General features: G+C 41.3%; 1 protein-coding gene across 7 annotated transcripts in view; it reads left to right on the top strand.

The window, feature by feature from the left end:
* The window catches only part of IMPACT (impact RWD domain protein), a 50,692-nt gene that overhangs the window by 21,497 nt on the left and 9,551 nt on the right, over positions 1-19,644 (top strand). For 2 of the 7 annotated variants that reach the window (XM_084619235.1, XM_084619236.1), the window contains exons 8-11: positions 4,008-4,081; positions 8,186-8,276; positions 12,383-12,517; positions 17,920-18,708. In XM_084619235.1, coding sequence (XP_084475361.1) covers positions 4,008-4,081; positions 8,186-8,276; positions 12,383-12,517; positions 17,920-17,988 — 369 coding nt within the window. In that variant the 3' untranslated portion in view covers positions 17,989-18,708. The other 5 variants (XM_084619234.1, XM_084619240.1, XM_084619237.1 and 2 more) reach the window with 4 other exon arrangements.

Below are 19,644 nucleotides of genomic sequence, written 5' to 3'. Positions count from 1 at the left end.
CTAATATTATGGGAACAAGTAAATAACTTTTCCTTATTCACTTTGTCCACACTACTCATGATTTTATATACCTCTATCATATCCCCCCTTAGTCTCCTCTTTTCCAAGATGAAAAGTCCTAGCCTCTTTAAACTCTCCTCATATGGGACCCGTTCCAAACCCCTGATCATTTTAGTTGCCCTTTTGTGAACCTTTTCTAATGCCAGTATATCTTTTTGAGATGAGGGGACCACATCTGTACGCAGTATTCAAGATGTGGGTGTACCATGGGTTTATATAAGGGCAATAAGATATTGTCCGTCTTATTTTCTATCCCATTTTTAATGATTCCTAACATCCCGTTTGCTTTTTTGACTGCCGCTGCACACTGCGTGGACATCTTCAGAGAACTATCCATGATAACTTCAAGATCTTTTTCCTGATTAGTCATAGCTAAATTAGCCCCATTATATTGTATGTATAGTTGGGATTATTTTTTCCAATGTGCATTACTTTACATTTATCCAGATTAAATTTCATTTGCCATTTTGTTGCCCAGTCACTTAGTTTTGTGAGATCTTTTTGAAGTTCTTCACAGTCTGCTTTGGTCTTAACTATGTTGAGCAGTTTAGTATCATCTGCAAACTTTGCCACCTCATTGTTTACTCTTCTCCAGATCATTTATGAATAAGTTGAATAGCACTGGTCCTAGGACTGACCCTTGGGGAACACCACTAGTTACCCCTCTCCATTCTTTAAATTTACCATTTATTCCTACCCTTTGTTCCCTGTCTTTTAACCAGTTCTCAGTCCATGAAAGGATTTTCCCTCTTATCCCATGACAACTTATTTTTCGTAAGAGCCTTTGGTGAGGGACCTTGTCAAAGGCATTCTGGAAATCTAAGTACGCTATGTCCATTGGCTCCCCCTTGTCCACATGTTTGTTGACCACTTCAAAGAACTCTAATAGATTAGTAAGATATGATTTCCCTTTACAGAAACCATGTTGACTTTTTCTCAACAATTTATGTTCTATGTGTCTGACAATTTTATTCTTTTTACTGTTGTTTCAACTAATTTGCCCAGTACTGACGTTAGACTTACCGGTCTGTAATTGCTGGGATCACCTCTAGAGCCCTATTTAAATATTGGCATTATATTAGCTGTCTTCCAGTCATTGGGTACAGAAGCTGATTTAAAGGACAGGTTACAAACCATAGTTAATAGTTCCACAATTTCACATTTGAGTTCTTTCAGAACTCACCTTTCTCTTCACCTTTCTTCCATTTGTTATATAGTATTTTTTTTTGTTTTTTACAGCTGCCATCACCTCCCCTCTAACCAAGGCTGTTTTTTTAACCAGAACAGCCTTCTTTGATTGTGGGATTCTGGTTTTTTGGGAGATCTAATAAGGTACAGGTAGATATATTACTATTCTGGGCTTTATTCTGCTTGCACATTGTAAATGTGATGAAGTCATGATCATTTATACCTAAGCTACCATTAATTTTTAGTTCTGCGATCAGTTCCTGTTTATTTGTTAGGGCAAGGTCTAATATAGAATTCCCCTGTGTTGGTTGAAACACTTCTTGGGTTAGGAAAGTCTCATCTATAATGTTTAGAAATTCCAAGGATATTTTAGTATTGGCAGCATAAGACCTCCAACATACGTCATTCACATCGAAGTCCCTCATGATCATGCTGCTTTTTTCTCCTACACGTTGTAGATAGCCACATAAGGAGTCAGTCATTCTGTCTCTAGTATGATTTGGTGATCTGTAGCAGACACTAAATAGTACCCTATCTTGTGCTTTATCTGTTAGGACATTGATCCAAATGCATTCAAGATCATTTTCCTCTGAGTGATCAGTGACTTGGAAACAGGTAATGCTATTTTTTGACAGAGTGCCACTCTCCCTCCTCTTTTGCTCACTCGGTCCTTCTTAAATAGCTTATAACCGTTGATCTTAGCATTCCAGTTGTGCAGATCATCCCACCTGGTTTCAGTAATATCAATGGGATTGAATTTTTGCTTATAAATTAGCAATTCCAATTCCTCTGATTTATTATTCGGGCTCCTAGCATTGGAGTCTGAGCAATTAAAAATAATTTCTTCTCTTCATGTCCTTTGGTTCTTTGATTAATTTTGTTTTCAACATCTTGAATTTGTGATAACTGAGTGCTCCTATTTCCCCTCTTTTTTACCCTCACCTTGTTATCATTTACTCTTTAGCAAGTTCTCTAAAACTCTGCCAGGTGCCTGATGCACTTTTTAAGAGTCACGTTCTCTGCTTCTCGTAGCTTACGGTTTTAAATATACAAAAAAATGCAACAAGTAGGATAGTAGGGAGGGGAAATAGAGAGAGGACATGGGTTACCAAAACAAAATAATGTGATTGCTTAGATTTATGTGTGTGTCTTGAGGTTCTTTAGAATGAACCTTTATTACATGCTTTTGGGAACCTGACTGATAATAAATAATGCACTATTTTAGGTAAGCAGTCTCAAAACTAATGATTGTGTGCATTATATAATTTAATTGCATCCATTCAGACAAAGCTCTGAAAGTGTGTAAAGTGAAATAAATAGTACTTCAATATATATATTTTAAAAAGGAACAAAATTGTTGCAGGAAAATAGGTTTTTGAAGCAGCGTTTTCTTCTGAGATGTTGTAAATGGTTTGTTGAGGTCTATTATTAGATGTATTTTTGCAGCGCATTTACTGATTTCACTGTGGGAAAAAAATGGGAATAGCACCATACTGCAAAGATTAATATTGAGATGTATATTGATTACTCCAGAGAGACATTTTTTCTTTTGAATTAAAAACAATTTGCTTGCCAGGCATGCTTTCTTAAGCTCTCACAACTTTAATAATATTTTGCTTAAAGTAGTATTAATTATGCATTGTTTACTAAAACAGTGTCTTTAGCAAAGCTCTTTTCTTTGCTAGACCCAGTTGATAAGGGCAGAACAATTGCAAGTTTGTTTATTTAGACACAGAAGAGGAACTAATATTGATTTACTAAATGATGTTTTTAAAAGTGCTATTTGTTTAAAAACAGAGATAGCAACTTAAGAGATTATTTTTCTGCATAGTAAAATAAGAACATAACAAAGTCATCAATACTATATATTTAAATAGCTCTATTCTTTCCAGCCTATCGGTTTCTTACAGTGTCAACAGTATGCTGAATTGGAACAATAGTCAATAAGAGATGGCTTGGTTCTGCTATTCACATACTGTGTATATGTGTTAAATGAGAGAAATCGGCTTCCTCCACATTTACAAAAGCAATTTTAAAATGCTTTCGACTCATAGAGTGAAGCTCTATGAATAAATGAAGCTCTACTGAATGAACTGGTCATCACCTTTTAAGAAAAGATTAGTACTGTTCCTCTCGTTGTCCCCAGAATACATCATAGAATTCTAGTAATCTGCTGAGTTTGCAAAATGTATGCTTGTGAAACTTGTGTAATGTGCAGCTCTAGAGACCATCCCATATGTTCTGTGGGTGTTTCACGTGAACAACAGATGCATTGCATATTGATATAGGAGAGATATATCAGAAAATTCATGTTTCCTTCCAGAAGTAAACACCTTTGATGTTACAATAATTTCTATATCTTCTTTGTATCGTGCTCTGTATAATCACCACTGCTTACATTAGGTAGTTACACCTGCATGTCAAGGGAGTGTGCTGTAGACTGTATAGTGTTTAAATTCTAGAATGATGAGGGCTCTAGCAATGCTTATAGGCCCTGATTTTGCAAGTTACATAAACATCTGAATAGTTCCATCTTGTGCTTAAAGTTAAGTACCTTGCTGAATCAGGGCAATCGAGAGGATATAGGGATAGCAGTGTCTGTTCTTCTATGTTGGATACGTTACCTGTTTTTTTAAAACACCAATTTCTTTTGATACATTAAAACAATTCAAGATTAATGTTAGATAATTGTTTATTTTAACATCTGAATACAGATCCTTTACAAATGATGCCTACAAACCCTGTTGTTGTTTTTCAAGGTGAAAATGGTTCTTGCCAAATTGCATGAGAATAAGAAAATAGCGAGTGCTACCCACAACATATATGCATACAGGTGAGTGAAGAGTAGAGGATTTTCAGCCTCAGTAACTTTGACCCTAACTATACATTAAGAGTATTAAGTCTGGTTATGAGTACACATACTCATAGCAACCATGAAGATCACAGATATAAAATAAAAATCAGAAACTGTGCTATAGGGTCGCATAATCTTCTTACGCTGCATTTGTATTCAAACAATGCCTAAGAGTGATCTGCAACTACAAGTCAAAAGTGTACATATTGATTGCATATGGTCTGAAAATTATTGATCATTCGGAATCTACTCATACCCCTTTGAAATGCTATTGGATGAAAACAGTCCTTCCAGCAGAGTCCACTAATTCATAATGAAAATAGAAAGAAAAATAGATAGTAAACATTTTGGGACAGGAACCTCTTTTTTGTTTTATGTATCTGTATGAGACCCCCCATCCCTGACTGAAGTCCCAGGGCACTATTGCAATACAAATAATAAATAAGTATGGTACTGGGGATTGGAATGGGAAGAGAAATAAATATATGCACACTCTCTCACACCACATACATGTGCACAAAGCATGGTGAAGATGGACATAGAGGACAGTATATTTAAAAGCTACCCAGGAAATGTCTAAAATCAGTTTGTGTGTGGATGGTACTCGTACAACAATGTTTTATCTCATCCAGGTTTCCATGGTCAAAATCCGTTAGAGACCCCCTGCTTTGAAGATAATGTACAATTACTGTATTGTACATATAAATATAAAGTAAAACATCCCATAAACTGTTTTCCTGGCCTACATTTAAATGTCCTCATTTCCATTTACTTTATTTTGATAATAAAATATTCTGGGCTGAATAGTGGCATGCAGGGTTTTGGCTTTGGAAGGTTATTTAATTATTTCCAGTTTTCCAAAAAGACACTTCAGTGGATTTATGTGTGTTTGTGTGTGTGAAAGAGAAACACATACAAACAAACATACATTTTATGTATACTACTTGCACAAAAATCATATTGAAAGAACCATTTTTAAGGTTGCAAAGTCAGGCACTGAAAAGTTAGGAAATACCAGAATTAAGGTTGCCTGTGTTCATAGCAGGGTCTGAATAGTGTGCAGTAAATAAGGCCTAGTGTCACACACTGAACAGTGAGGATGAAACAAAATATTGTACAGCTAGTCATTGAGTACTGTCCATCCTGTGCACTGAATAAAACAGGGGTCCTGTGGGAATGATAGTATGTGAACTATATCATAATTCATATGCACCAGAGGGATGAATTAAGGTTGCACATTAAATTCCTGCTCATCCCTGGGCTGGAGCATGCCTAATGTGAATGGATCATGCCTGGAGCATGCCTAGTGTGAATCTTCAGAGGTTTGTGCTGTGAAGATCTAAGGCTGAACGTGTGCAAATTGTGATTTTTAAAAGGCTTATATCTTGGCCAGGTTTGGGCATATTTTAATAAGGATGACAAAAAGTGTGTCCTTGATGTAAAAGTCAGTCTTCTGCCAAATTTCAAGTCCATTCTCCAAAACATGAGGACACTAGAGCTTCTCAAAAAAAAAAAAAAAAAAGTTGCTAGAATTTTTGAATATAGCCTCATTCTTGGAAGCGGATGAAGCATTTTGGATGAAATTTTCCCAAAAAATCAGCTAGAGGCAGACACCTGCCATGGAAAACTTCCACCCAAATGGTAAAAGTTTGGCAAAGTTATAAATAACTGAAAATGAGGTCTTATAAATGGGAAGTTGTGGGCAACCTTAATAATAGGTAGGGCTGCTGGTAGCGCTCCTTATCCTAAACTAATTTCACATCGGCTTCATATATGACTTGATCTCAGTCCAGATCCATATCACAAAAACCACCATCACTATAACTGATACTAACGGTTATCCCTTGTTGGCAGTCTTAGCAGAGAAGCCAATGATCTGAAACAGCATGCATGGAAACTGACCTAGACAGTTTCTTTTAGTGGTGGTACTAGCAAAGAGCAAAATGGTAGCAAGAGGAGGCTTGAATACCATGCATGCTATATCTGTCTGTGAACAAAAAGAAAAGGAGTACTTGTGGCACCTTAGAGACTAACAAATTTATTTGAGCATAAGCTTTTGTGAGCTATAGCTCACTTCATCGGAAGCTTATGCTCAAATAAATTTGTTAGTCTCTAAGGTGCCACAAGTACTCCTTTTCTTTTTGCGAATACAGACTAACACTGCTGCTACTCTGAAACCTGTCTGTGAACAGAAGATGTTAGTTTTTACTATTGCCAGTATGACACCTCTCTCCATCACTAGCAACATACACTTTAAACAAAACCAAAAATATCTTATTTTTGCTTCATATTCTTCACCTGATTACACAATTCTCTTTTCATGATTACATTGCTTCTATAATAACTGAGTGTGATGTTACAAACAAAGGTCATTAAATCAGTTTGGGTAACAAGTGACATGATGCCAATTGTGTGGATAATTGTTTGGAACTAGACTGAGGACACAGTCCTTTCAATATAAATCACCTGTTCCAGGGTGTTCAGCTCCGAAAGTGCCTGATGTGTAAGTCTCTCATGCATGACTAAGGCTATGTCATGGAAGTCACGGAATCCATGACTTTCAGAGACCTCTGTGACATTTCTGCCCTGAGGCTGGAGTTGTCAGCAGGCAGCTCCGCAGCTCTCAGCCGTCGCTGGTGGCTGGCCCCCCAGCAGATCCTAGCCGCTGGGCAGCAGGGGGACCCCCGGAGCTACCAGCCCCTGCAGGCTGTGGGGGTCCCCCCCAGAGCTCCCAGCCCCTGTGGGTGGTGGGGGTCTCCCAGAGCTTCCAGCCGCCAAGGGTGGCACAGGGAACCTGAAGCTCCCACTTGCTGCAGGCAGTGGGGCTTCCCACAGCTGCCCAGCTGTGGTGGGCAATGAGTGGACCCCATAGCAGCCCAGCTACGGCAGGCGGTGGGAGGCCCCCACAGCTGCTCAGTCGCTTTGTTCGTATTATTTGATTTAGTGTTTAAAGTCTGTTGAGCTGCATGTGGAGAATGTGGCCACAGATTTTATTAGTTTGTTTTATTTTGGTCACATTAAAAAACTTGTAAATAAATTCAGAACTCTGGTGAGGGTTTTCTTTGCTTAGCTTGGGACTTCAGATGAGTTTCTGTCCATGTGTAAGTCCTAGTCCTATCAGACAGAACATTCATCAAATGCTAATAACTCACTACTGACCTGGGAACTGTACAGCATAAGCTCATAAAATTCACACCCTCCCTCAATGTGGAGAGAGATATGCAACAGTTTTCTGCCCCAAGTTATAATTTCCACACACTGGCTTTAGACAAAACAAAAACAAATTTATTAACTACAAAAGGATAGATTTTAAGTGATTATAAGTGATAGCAAACATATCAAAGCAAATTATCTTAGTAAATAAACAAAACTGCAAACTGAGCTTAACACACTAGATAGGTAGGATATGAATTAGCAAATTCTCACCCTGAGTGATAAACAGGCTGGTAGATTCTTAAGGCACAAGCTGCCTTGGCTTTCCTAGGTTTTCATACACAGGCTAAAAATCCCTCGAGCCTGGGACCATCGCTTTCCATAGTTCAGTCCTTGCCCCTCATGTGTTTCCAGGTGTGTTGTAGGGAGAGTGAGGTACCATCGTGATGTCATTGTCCCCCTTTTATATCTTCTTCCTACTTGCTTGAAAGATCTTTTGCTGTGATCTGGGTCAAATAGTTCCCACTGTGTAGTGCTATCTCTGAAAGGGTTTCTATTGTACACAGTTCCTGGGGTAATCCTTGTGCTTGTGTGCATTTCCTCAACAAGCCATTAACATTGTTTGGCCTTTTTACTGTTGAACCTGAAAGGCTGTTTGTGGGTATTTTCAACCTCACAACATGTTTTAATAACACATACATAGCCAAACTTCATAACTTCACATACGATGATAGCACGTACAATCCAATGAGATATTACTGTCTAGCACATCAAGACTTTTAGAATGATACCTCACAAGGCATAATTTATACAAAACATATCTTAATTACGACAGTGGTGAATGTTGGGGTGTGCCAGGGTGTCACACTGTAAAAATATTAAGTGATTGATATTTTTGGGTTAGGTTCTAATACTGTTGCTTGTTTTCAGAATATACTGTGAGGACAAACAGACGTACTTACAGGATTGTGAAGATGATGGGGAGACAGCAGCAGGTGGACGCCTCCTCCATCTTATGCAGGTTAAAGGAAACAAACTTTGTCTTTAGATAGTTTTAAATGTGTTTTAGAATCATAGATCGTAAATAAGGCTTACAGCTTTATGCACTTAAGATGATTCTAATTTTTGCTCTGCAAATAGCCCTATAGATTTAGTATTCTATATATTACGTGGCTTTAAAAAAAGTAGTTCTATTAGGTAATGATAGGTACACACCAACTCCCAGGTTCTCAGAGTGTTTCCTGCAGTGTCCAGCCCCTTATTCACTGAATACTCATTGAATTACCAGGCTTGCTGTTCCCAAAGGAACAGCACACACCAGCTTGTAAGATTCTACTTAGGACCATCACTTTGCTTACCACCACATCAATTAGATATTTGAGAGAGTTATTCTGTATGGATCAGGAAAGCATAGTTCCCAGGGGAAAGAAAAGTGTATGAGCGCTTGAGTAGTAGCAGTTCATAAGTTCATTTGTAGCTCTTCAGTGAGATCTCTTGACTTCCTGCTTAAACACACTTATGACTGATAATTGTAAATCTGCTCTTTCTGTTTTCATTTTCATTTGGGGGTTTGCAGTTTTTGCAGGTTAGTATATCATTTGCAGTCACAGCAGTCTCTATTCTACTGAAACTTGATGAGGCAAGAAGTTAAACCATAAATTCTACCTGTCTTTTCTTTTTTTAACTCTTCCATTTTCTTATATCTGCTCTATAGGATACAAAATTACAAGGTAGACTAAATTAACCTCTGCCGCTAATAGAAATGAACAAAGTATTATACTTCATGCCTGGGGAAGAGGATTAGATTCTATGCAGTAACTATACTATGGCTCATCCTTCCCCATCCCCATGTCATTTACTGGTTGTGATAAAATCTGCAAGTAGAGTCTGCAGGTTGCAGGCTCTGATTACAATACCACCTTATACACAGTTCTCCAAGGACAAATTGACTTTACAGCCGCACCCAAAATTTTTACTGAAAATGGTCTCTTGGCTTTCATTTGAACCAGGCAGTATATTTACCTGTGTTCTTTCCTAAGCAGCATCCATCTCTTAGAGGAGCAGCATCTCCATACATTAGATGTCAGGGGATGTCTAGCCTTCTAGCTTGACATAAAAACAGTTTTGAGGAAAGTGTAGTGTTTGGGGAACTTTTGTATTGCACCATTTTTTTAAAAAACAACCACCCCAGCTCTTGCCCCAACTTGGGCATATTTCTTTATCACTGAGGTTCTAGTGATATGATCTGTGAAGATATGGGTCTCCTCTTCTGTAGGACTCTTATCTTGTCTAAGATAAACTAAAACCACTTCAATCAAGATAGTACTTTCCGGTTAGAAGAAACAATATTTAAGACTTATTTTTTAGATTTAAAATGATAGAGAGCTCAACAATTTCCTAATGCCATTTGGCATCCTGCTTACTATGAACAATTGATATCCAGAGTTGCTTTGCTAGAGTTAATTCACTGAGCTCACAATTGTTGTAGAAGTATATTGTGAAACATGAACTGTATTGAAATTGTCTCAACACTTCTTTTCTAGATAGTCCCTTTATTCTTTCTTATGCTGTAATTTTTATTGAATTCTTGTTTCCACATACAAAGGCAGAACAATTTGACAATATTTTTACAGTTACATAAATAAGGTTTCTCTATACAAATTGCCATATAAAACATATCTGTCTGGGCTAGGTAGTGATAGTTGAGCTGTTGCAGGTGAATTTGTGTTGGATCTCGTGTATCCATATGTGTTCCATTGGACAACTTCCAATTTTATGCCTGAGTTGCAATACTGTAACTACTGAAGTTCATGGAGTTACACGAGGGATGAATTGGGTTTATTATATTTATCATTATGGGCAGTTTGGTCCAGGCTCCCTGACTGACGCTTTCTATCTCAGCTGGTAATTGGCTCTTCTGTACACGTTTCCTCTGATCCCGATCGTTCCGTAGGTCATCTTCAAGCTGAAAGTGGATCAGGTCAAGTTCATCCTCATTGCCCCAGCATGGCTGAGCAGTGTTTGGTTGTATGACCTTCCCGATTCAGCCTCCCATATCCCTTCCTCTCCATCCTGATCTCCTCACGCATAATCATGGTCACAGCTTGCACCCCTTAGTCAGCTTCTTTCCATCTCACTGCGTGGCTGCTTCATGGTTGAATAAGGAGGAAGAGCATTGTTCAGTGGCTTTCAACAGGTTCTATTCAACAGTGGAAAGTCCCTCTACCAGAATTGCCTATTTGGTGAAATAGAAATGGTTTTCTGTGTGGTTGTCGGCCAGCAGAGTTCAACTGATGCTGGCTTCTAACCAGTACTTGCTGCATCATTGGTTGTGGGGCCTTGTGCTTAGCTCATTGAGGGTGCATCTGGTGGCAATTTCAGCATTTCATCCCCCCATTCCTGGAAGATCAGTCTTTTCCAGTGCCATGGTAGTAAGAGTCTTAAAAGGGCTTCTTCATCTCCATTCTCCAGTCTGAGAGCTGGTTCCTCTGTAGGACCGTCACACAGTACTGGCAGCCTTAGTGGGACCTCTGTGAGCTTCTGGCATCTTGTTCCTTTCCACTTTTGTGCCAGAAAACTGTTTACTGGTTGTGATAAAATCTGCAAGTAGAGTCTGCAGGTTGCAGGCTCTGATTACAATACCACCTTATACACAGTTCTCCAAGGACAAATTGACTTTACAGCCGCACCCAAAATTTTTACTGAAAATGGTCTCTTGGCTTTCATTTGAACCAGGCAGTATATTTACCTGTGTTCTTTCCTAAGCAGCATCCATCTCTTAGAGGAGCAGCATCTCCATACATTAGATGTCAGGGGATGTCTAGCCTTCTAGCTTGACAGGACTAAAGCATTTCGTGCTTTGCCTCACCTGTTTGTGTTGTATGGGGATTGTATGAAGGATCGAGCAGTCTCTTCACAAACGATCTTCAGATGGATAACATCCTGTATCAAGTCTTCATATGAAATAGCTTCAACTACACCCCTTGAGTGGATGTGAGCTAATTCTACGAGAGCGCAAGCAATGTCACTAGCGTTCCTTGATGACGTTTCGATATTGGACATTTGCAGGGCTGCGACATAGTCATCCATAAATACATTTATGAACCATTATGCCATTACTGCAACTTCCAGAGCTGATGTAAACTTTGGAAGGGCAATCCTGGAATCCTTGTTTAGATAGACTCCGCCTCCTCTGGGTACTGCCTGTGAGTCATCTAAGTGGAGTACATGGCTGCATCTACTGGAAGAAGAAACGGTTACTTACTGACACTGTGGTTCTTCAAGATGTGATGCAGACATGTATTCCACAACCCATCCTCCATCCCTTCTTCATCGGAGTTTAATATCTGGGCTTTCGGAGCTAAGGAACTGAGGGGGGTCGAGGCGGCACAGCCTCATAAAGCCAGGGGAGGGGCTATGAGCCGGAGGCACAAGCACTGCCTCCTACAAGTACTGCTAGGCAAAATTCTCTGGCTCCAGTGCACTTATAAAAAGAGAATTGGAGGGTGGGGGGAGTAAAGCGGAAAGATACATTTAACTTAACTGAAAAACACAGGGACTAGAAAAGGGTATTTTTGAGGGACAAAAGAGGCAAATGGCCAATATTTGCCTTACCTTTCTGTTTGAGTGGAGAGATGAGGGTCAAGTCCTCCTCACCAGAATTATTTTTTCAGGGTGGGAAGAGAACCTAGTTCAGATGCGAAGTTCTCCTTACCTTTCATGTCTTCTCCGTGTGCTACTGTTGCTGCCCTGCAAGTGGCAGCAGCCCAGGCCTGGAGCATTTCTGAGAAGCTCCACGTGCATGTTCTGAAGCTGCAGCTTACAAAAGTCTTCAGAGAACCAGCCCAAGACAATTACCTACCCTAACCCCCACAGTGTTTCAGGATAAAGTTAAAAATGCAGATAGAAGCTCTGTTCATGGGGCAGGGATTCAGGCCTCAATACAAATAGTACTAAAAATGCACAATATTTAAAAATAATAAATGTGAATCAACAAGTATCCCTTTAATAATATCCCTTGCAAGTTCCTTTGGGAAAGAAAAAGCTTTCATTATACAAAAGAAACTATTGACTTATGTGTTTATCTATTTAAAATAAAGTTCTGGGTTTGTTTGTTTTTTAAAACAGATTTTGAATGTCCGTAATGTTTTGGTTGTGGTATCCCGCTGGTATGGAGGTATCCGGCTAGGACCAGATCGCTTTAAACACATCAACAATTGTGCCAGAAATATACTAGTGGAATACAGTTACACAAGTTCAGCTGTAAGTTATTACTGGAAGATATAGTTAGAATACGTGCCTGATAACCAAATTCATGATAGGCAGCGTCATGGTCTCACCATCTCAAATGACCCTGAGATTGAGTGAGGCCAAGTTCTAGTCCCATTGAAATCAATGGGAGCTTTGACGTTAACTTCAAAGAAGTCAGGATTTGGTCTGATACTTGTATCTTTTTTTTTTTTTTCTTTTTTCTTAAACACCTCATTTGTTCTGATACACTGTATGAATCTCAGGTTATTTAACTACAGTGAGCTGTTTTTCAGAAATGATACAGTTCACTCTACACTGATTGTACAATTCAACATTTTGGATGCTTTATCAAAGAGAAAGCCGCTCTCAGAAGAAATTTATATGTACAGAAAAACATGTAAACAATTCATAAACAATAAAACACCAGACTTTCCCCATTTAAAAACTAGATTAGAAGAGTGGAAATCAAGAACAAAGAAAAGACTAAGGGTACAATTTTTGAAAAGCACCTAAGTGGATTGACTTTGAGTGGGACTTAGCCTCCTACATCACTTAGTTGCCTTTGAAAATGTTTACTTTACCACACTATACAGTGCTGATATAAACATTTTACAGCTTGATAACAAACCACCTGGTGGTGTTGCTCAAGTCCAGGGTGAAACTATATTCCCTCTCCTATGTCTTCCCTTAACTGCCCACACTCCTGTTTAGCACAGAATCCCAGCAATCAAATGTACATGGTTTTAAGTAGTCTTCCAGAGTAATATTCAATTTGGGCATTACTCCTAACAGGCCCACGAGAGAGAGTAAGGTGGGCTCATGGTTAAAGTATCTAATTTGTAGAGCCCTGCGCGGATACACAAAAGTGTATCCGCATCCAATCCGCACGTTGCGGATATCTGCAGATATCCACGGATAAGCAGGGCTTTACAGTGGGGGCTGGGCTGAGGCTCTGAGGCATCTCCACCACTGCAGGCTGGTTGGGCAGAGCCGTGTGGGCAGCTGTGGGGAGCTCGTGCGGAGCTGCGGACCCTGTACCTGCCCTCAGCCAGGCAGGAAGCCTGGGGGGCTAGGACATGGCCGTGGGCTGCTCTCAGCCCCTCAACCCCGCACTGTGGGCAGGTGGAGGGTCGGTCGCAACTCCCCACGGCTCCCTGGCTGGGCTCCACTCTGGGGTAGCCGGGAGAATGGGGGAGACCTGTGAAGCTGCCCAGGGGCTGCTCGGGCCCCCCGCCCAGGGGAGGCTCTTTCCGTTGCCAGGCAACAGCTTTGAGCCACCCCTCTCCCCGGCTGGAGTTGAGTCAGGAAGAGCTGCGCTGGCAGCTGTGGGGAGCTGCGGCAGACCCTCCACCTGCCCTGTGCAGGGAGCCTGAGCAGCCTCTGACCCGTGTCCCAGCCCCCCAACCCAGGGCAGGTGGAGGGTCTGCTGCGGCTCTCCTAAGCTGCCAGCGTGGCTCTCCCCGACCTGGCTTCGGCTGGGGGATGGCTTGGAGCCATAGCCCTGACATGATAAGAGCCAGGCAGGCCGCTGTGCGGAGCCACCGTGGACCCTCCTCCTGGCCTGGACGTGGGGCCTGAGCAGCCCCTGACCCCGTGTCCCTGCCCCCCATGATCCCCACCCAGGGCAGGTGGAGGATCTGTTCTGCAGTACCTCACAGCTGCCTGTCCATCTCTTACTGTCAGAGCCCTGCACGGGTACAAAACTTGTATCCGCATCTGCACTGCTATCCGCAAAAATCGTCCATGTATATAAAGCAGATACCTGTGGATTTGCAGGGCTCTACTAATTTGAAGTCTAGTGATCTGTGTTCTGGTCCTAGCTCTGTTGCAGACTCCCTGTGTGACCACAGGAAAGTCTCTTAAACTTTTCTGGGTTTTGTTTCCTGATCTGTAAAGTACAGATAATAATTCTTTCTTATGTAATATATTGTGTAAGCCAGAGGTGGGCAAACTGTGGCCCGTGGGACCCTCCTGCCCAGCCCTTGAGCTCCCAGCCGGGGAGGCTCGCCCCCGGCCTCTCCCCTGCTTTCCCTCCTCCCCAGCAGCCTCAGCTACCTGTGCCGCCAGCGCTCTGGGCGGCAGGGCTGCGAACTCCTTCCGGGCAGCGCAGCTGCGAGAGCCGCTGGCCTGCCCCGGTGCTCTAGACTGTGAGGTGGCGGGGCTGGCTTTGGCCAGGCAGTGCGGCTGCCAGTCCTGGTGCTCTGAGCAGCATAGTAAGGGGGCAGAGAGCAGGGGGGGGTAGATAAGGGGGTGGTTGAATAAGCATGGGAGTCCCGGGGGGCCTGTCAGGGGTTGGGGGTGTGGATAGGGGTTGGGGCAGTCAGGGAATGGGGAGCAGGAGGCTTGGATAGGGGGTAGGGTCCGGGGGGGGGGGAGGTTAGGGGGAAGGGGTTCTGGGAGAGGGTGGTCAGGGGACAAGGAGCAGGGGAGGCTGGATGGGTCGGGAGTTCTGAGGGGGTGGTTGGGGTGTGGGAAGTGGGAGGGTGCAGATAGGGGGCAGGGGCCAGGCTGTTTGGGGAGACACAGCCTTCCCTACCCAGCCCTCCATACAGTTCTGGAACCCCAATGTGGCCCTCAGGCCAAAAAGTTTGCCCACCCCTGGTGTTAGCAATAGTATTTGCTCATACAGGATGAAATAATATTTGCAAAGTACTGAAATAGAAGTTATGTATAAACAGAGGCGCTGACTTTCTAATGTGCCGGGGGGGGGTGTTGTGTGCTCCACTCCACCCCTTCCCCCAATATTCCCCTCCCACCTCACCTCCACCCTTTCCCTCAAGCCCCCATTCCACCCTGCCCCTTCCTACCCTGCCCCTGCTCCATCCCATCCTGCCTTTTCCTGCCCTGTTCAGCCCCCTCCCCTGAGCACATACCGCCCTCCCTCCCTCCCAGCGCCTCCTGCATGCCACAGAACAGCTGATCGTGGTGGGTGTGAGGCACAGGGAGGAGTTGATTGGCGGAGCCGCCAGCAGGCAGGAGGCACTGAGCCGGAGGGGGGAATCTGGCTGCATCCACCATTTTTGAGCAACCATGGAGTCAGCGCCTATGGGTATAAGTACTAAGTATCAAAATTATATTTTCCTCTAATTTTCCCAAACAGTTCAAATTTTAAAACTTCAAGTTCCCTACCTCCTGCACCTTACCAGCTTCTCCTGCCTCTTAATGTTTCTGTTCCCTTCCTGCTCTTCACTCTAGAAGATATAAATCATGTTTGTAGATATGCATGTATGTGTATAATATGTAATTGCCAACTCTAAAAGGATCCAGGCACCTGGAACCAATAGTTTAAGGGATACTTCAAAAATCACACTTTTGCATGAAAAAGTTCTCCTACTTCTGATACAAAGTGCATCTAAGATGGTTATAACTGAAAGAGAGAAGAATTTTCTTTCCCCCTTTTCTGTTTGTTTACTTTGTGCATTTCACAGCACTTTGTGTATATTGAGTTTCACTGTTTCCTTATATAGTCAGTCCATTTCCTCTCTTTTGTGTGGGTTGTGGATTGTTCATACAGCAGCAGGGGAAAGAAAAATATTCTTTCAAAATAGGAAAATGTGGTTGTAAAACAAAATTGTCCTCAGGGAGTCAGGATTTACTTTTGGTGTGTTTTTTTTTTTAATGACTTTATTTCAGATTGATTCAGTTCCTTTTAAGGTTTGTGTAATTTGATCTCCTTTGTAGAGGTTAACATCATTCAGTGAAATGTTTATCAAATGAATGCTAAAGATACTAGTGCTGTAGATAGCAATTGTGTCTGTGGTTCTTGGAAAAGTGTTCTTTTTTGCTAATTGTCTTCAGCATAGCAATCAGGATGCAAACATGCTCTTTAATGTGTTCCAGTAATGGACTTTTCTGTTTCATTTTAAATGCTAGTTTCCAGTAAAGGATCAAAGGCATTTTGTAAATTATACATGAAATGTGAGAATTGCATGCTAGTAGGAAGGAAACAGGTTTTTACAGCAGGTTCAGATGTGTTTGATACTTACACCAGACATGAGAAACTGGAGGCCCTGCATTGTCGTCAGCTCGTAAACACTGTGTGTTGATTTGAACATGGAAACAGTGAGACACAGACACCATAATGTGATTAAATATGGAGGCTGTATTTTTATTAACAAGTCATACCATACTAGGATAAGCCACCCCACACCCCAATGTATTATAAACCTCAATGTGAGAGTGAAGGTCATCCTTAGGTCTGCCAGGCACCCCAGACTGGAAGCTAGAGTCCTGACCCACTTCTTTCCTCCATGCTGGAGGTAGGAGACACGAGATGAGGTAAGTCACAAGCTCCATGAGACATATAGGCATACTCCATTGCTATTCCATGAAAGTGCTTGGGACAATGCCCAGGCAGCCTGCTGGGTTTAGGGCCTTTAATTGTACCCTTCCTAATCCACCAGATCATACCAAAGTTATAACAATTGTAATTAAATTTCTCAAACCTCTTGGATGCCATGTGGAAGGTGAAAAAACTCACACACCAACTTGCTAATTTCACCAGGTAAGGAAACTGCAGAACTGGCTGTCAAGTTAGCCCCTGGCATCAGAGGAGATCCAGCATTAGTAGCTTAAAAGTGGGGCTGAAACAGAGAGCCTGCAAGGCTTCCCCACCTGAGAAGCAAACCTTATCACTGCCTTTTCCTCACTGCACCAGATGGGAGCCAATCATCCAGCCCTGCACCCCCTCCTCTGTCCACCTACCCAGTGGCAGCAGGAGTGAGCCTCATCCCATACCCACCAGAGGTGAAGGGGGAGTGTGGGAAGCAAGGGGACATGTGGAACAATGCATTAGCTGCTTCTGGTTGAGATATGTCTCCACTGCTCCTGCCTCCACCAAAACCCCAGCTGGCTATTGGGGTGAGCACTTTCATTCATTTTTTGGTCCTAAAGTGCAAGATAGTGAGTGAAGCACACATGTTGGTCCACTCCCGCTTAACATGGTGTTACTTCAGTGAAGTCACACCAATGTGAAGTTATTATGTTTATCTTATCTATTCATTCAGCTCTCTTCCTTATTATATGAGTGCTTATTGGGGCAGTGCCCAGAGCCCCCAGTTAGGTTCAGAGGTCCATTCTGTTAGGTGATGTAGAGAGGAAGACAAGATCCTTGCCCTGAAGAGCTTAACTGTTGTAAGCGAGGTCAGAGTCAGGGCGATAATTCCTTTTGTAACTATGAATAAAGGTTTTAGAGTTGCTCAAGACAAAAATTTACTAAATAAGAAAGTTAGGTTGTTAAATATACAAGTCTGAATGATCACAGTCTCTGAACTATGAATATTTTAAACTGATTACACTATTAAGTGTAGTGAGTCACCTCAAAAGAATGTTAGCAGTGCACAGAAAAACAAAGTGGTCTTTACTAGAAGGCAAGAGATTACTGAAATCATATTTGTGTGATTTTTTTTTTCCAGGAAGAATCATCTAAGCAATTGGGAAAGAACAAAAGAGTAAGAAAGGACAAGAAGAGAACTGAACATTAATTCATTTAAAAATAACATTAAAAAGTTCAGTTTCCACATATTTATATAAAATTAAATATGAATCTTTTTTCTGCAGAAAAGATCCTCATATGTTTTATTCCACAGAAAAAACAACAAGGGCTTAGAAACATTTTCTTTCTGTTCAATGATGGCCTCAGCCTTCTGGAATGGAGAGCTTAAATAAAGGAGTTTTCCCTACTCTCATACTTTTAAACTGAGTCCTGTGCATACCCAGAACCATTTTTTTTTGTCAACTACAGTTGATTCAAGCACAACATGGATTAACTGGCCTCCATACCATCAGGTCACTAGTCAAGTGCCTGTCTTGGCCTGGGACTCAGTCAGCAGAGTTCTTCAACATTGGGATGAAGACACAAAAACTTTGGAATATTGTCTTTTAAAGCTTTCTGTACCAAAGAAAAAAAGCAGATAGCCTATTGCTAAATTGACTTGGAGAGGCTCTCTTGTGTGTCTAGTCCTTGAGCATACAATTTGGAGTCTGCTTGATGAAGTCTCAAGAGCTATCACGAAGAAAAAAAAAGAAAAAGGTGGCAATCCACAGAATATAAAACTCACTTTGTCAATCCATTGAGAATTTTGTTGCATGCGTGTCAGGCTGAAATTTGTGTAGGTGAGGTGCCCTAAAATTGAAAGAGCCAATGTTTTTGAAATCATGTATTTCACTTAATAATGAATATTAAATATCAAGTATCTGTACAAGTGGTTCTGTTTTGTTAATTGTGTAGAATCTTTCATGCCAATAATTTTCCCCTCTCATAGAGCTTCCAGATTTCTCTCTACTGTTCTACAAATTTAGGTCTTGATCCTGCAAAGGGAGTCAATTGGATTCCTCTTATGCATTAAGGACCTGCCATGTGGATCCTGAGGCTTTTCCCCCTGTATCTCTCACTTGAAGGGATGTACTCAATTAGCTGAGGGTCTTTTTCATCTCTAACTTTTATGATCTTTAATTGCTAGGGTTGATAATTTCTATTTGAGTTCTAACAATAAAGCCACTTTCATAGGCTTGGCCCACATTAGAAAATTTTAGTGGTATAGCACTATCAGTGGGAGGTATGTATTTTTTAATTACATTTATATATCAGCAAAAGCCTTAGTGTAGATGTAGTTGTACCAGCAAAAAAGTGCTTTGACAGTATCGTTTATTTTGTTCACCAAACTGGTATAAAATTTGAATCTGCCCTTGAGTTGCTGGTACAGTTATACCCACAAACATTTTCTACTATAGAACTGGGCTGATTAAACTAGTTACACCAGAGTGTCACACAGCAATGGAGAAATCTCATAACAAGTTTAGTCATACCAAAGTTATGTATAAGTTATTTAATGGCCTGACTTCCAAAAGAACAGAACACCCACAGATCCCTTTGCAGCTGTTTAGTTATCTTACAGATGGATTCATTTAAAGCCAAAGTACTGTCCTTTACTTCTAGTAAACTGTTGACAAATATTCCCAATATTCCAGTGTTTTTCTCAGAGGTAGAAATTGCTATTATGTAAAAATAGGTGGGGCTTCAGATATTTTAGACACTACTGATTCCAGTCCCATGATGATATGAATGTTTCATTCGTTCCTTCCAGAATGCACACTTTAGCTCATGTTTTCAAAAGTGACTAGTGATTTTAAGTGTCTAA

The sequence above is a fragment of the Lepidochelys olivacea genome (genome assembly GCF_965140295.1).
Source record: "Lepidochelys olivacea isolate rLepOli2 genome assembly, chromosome: 2".
In the NCBI taxonomy this organism is placed as follows: domain Eukaryota; kingdom Metazoa; phylum Chordata; order Testudines; family Cheloniidae; genus Lepidochelys; species Lepidochelys olivacea.
The sequence above is the reverse complement of the archived record's forward strand: the minus strand, read 5'-3'. Positions and strand labels throughout refer to the sequence as shown.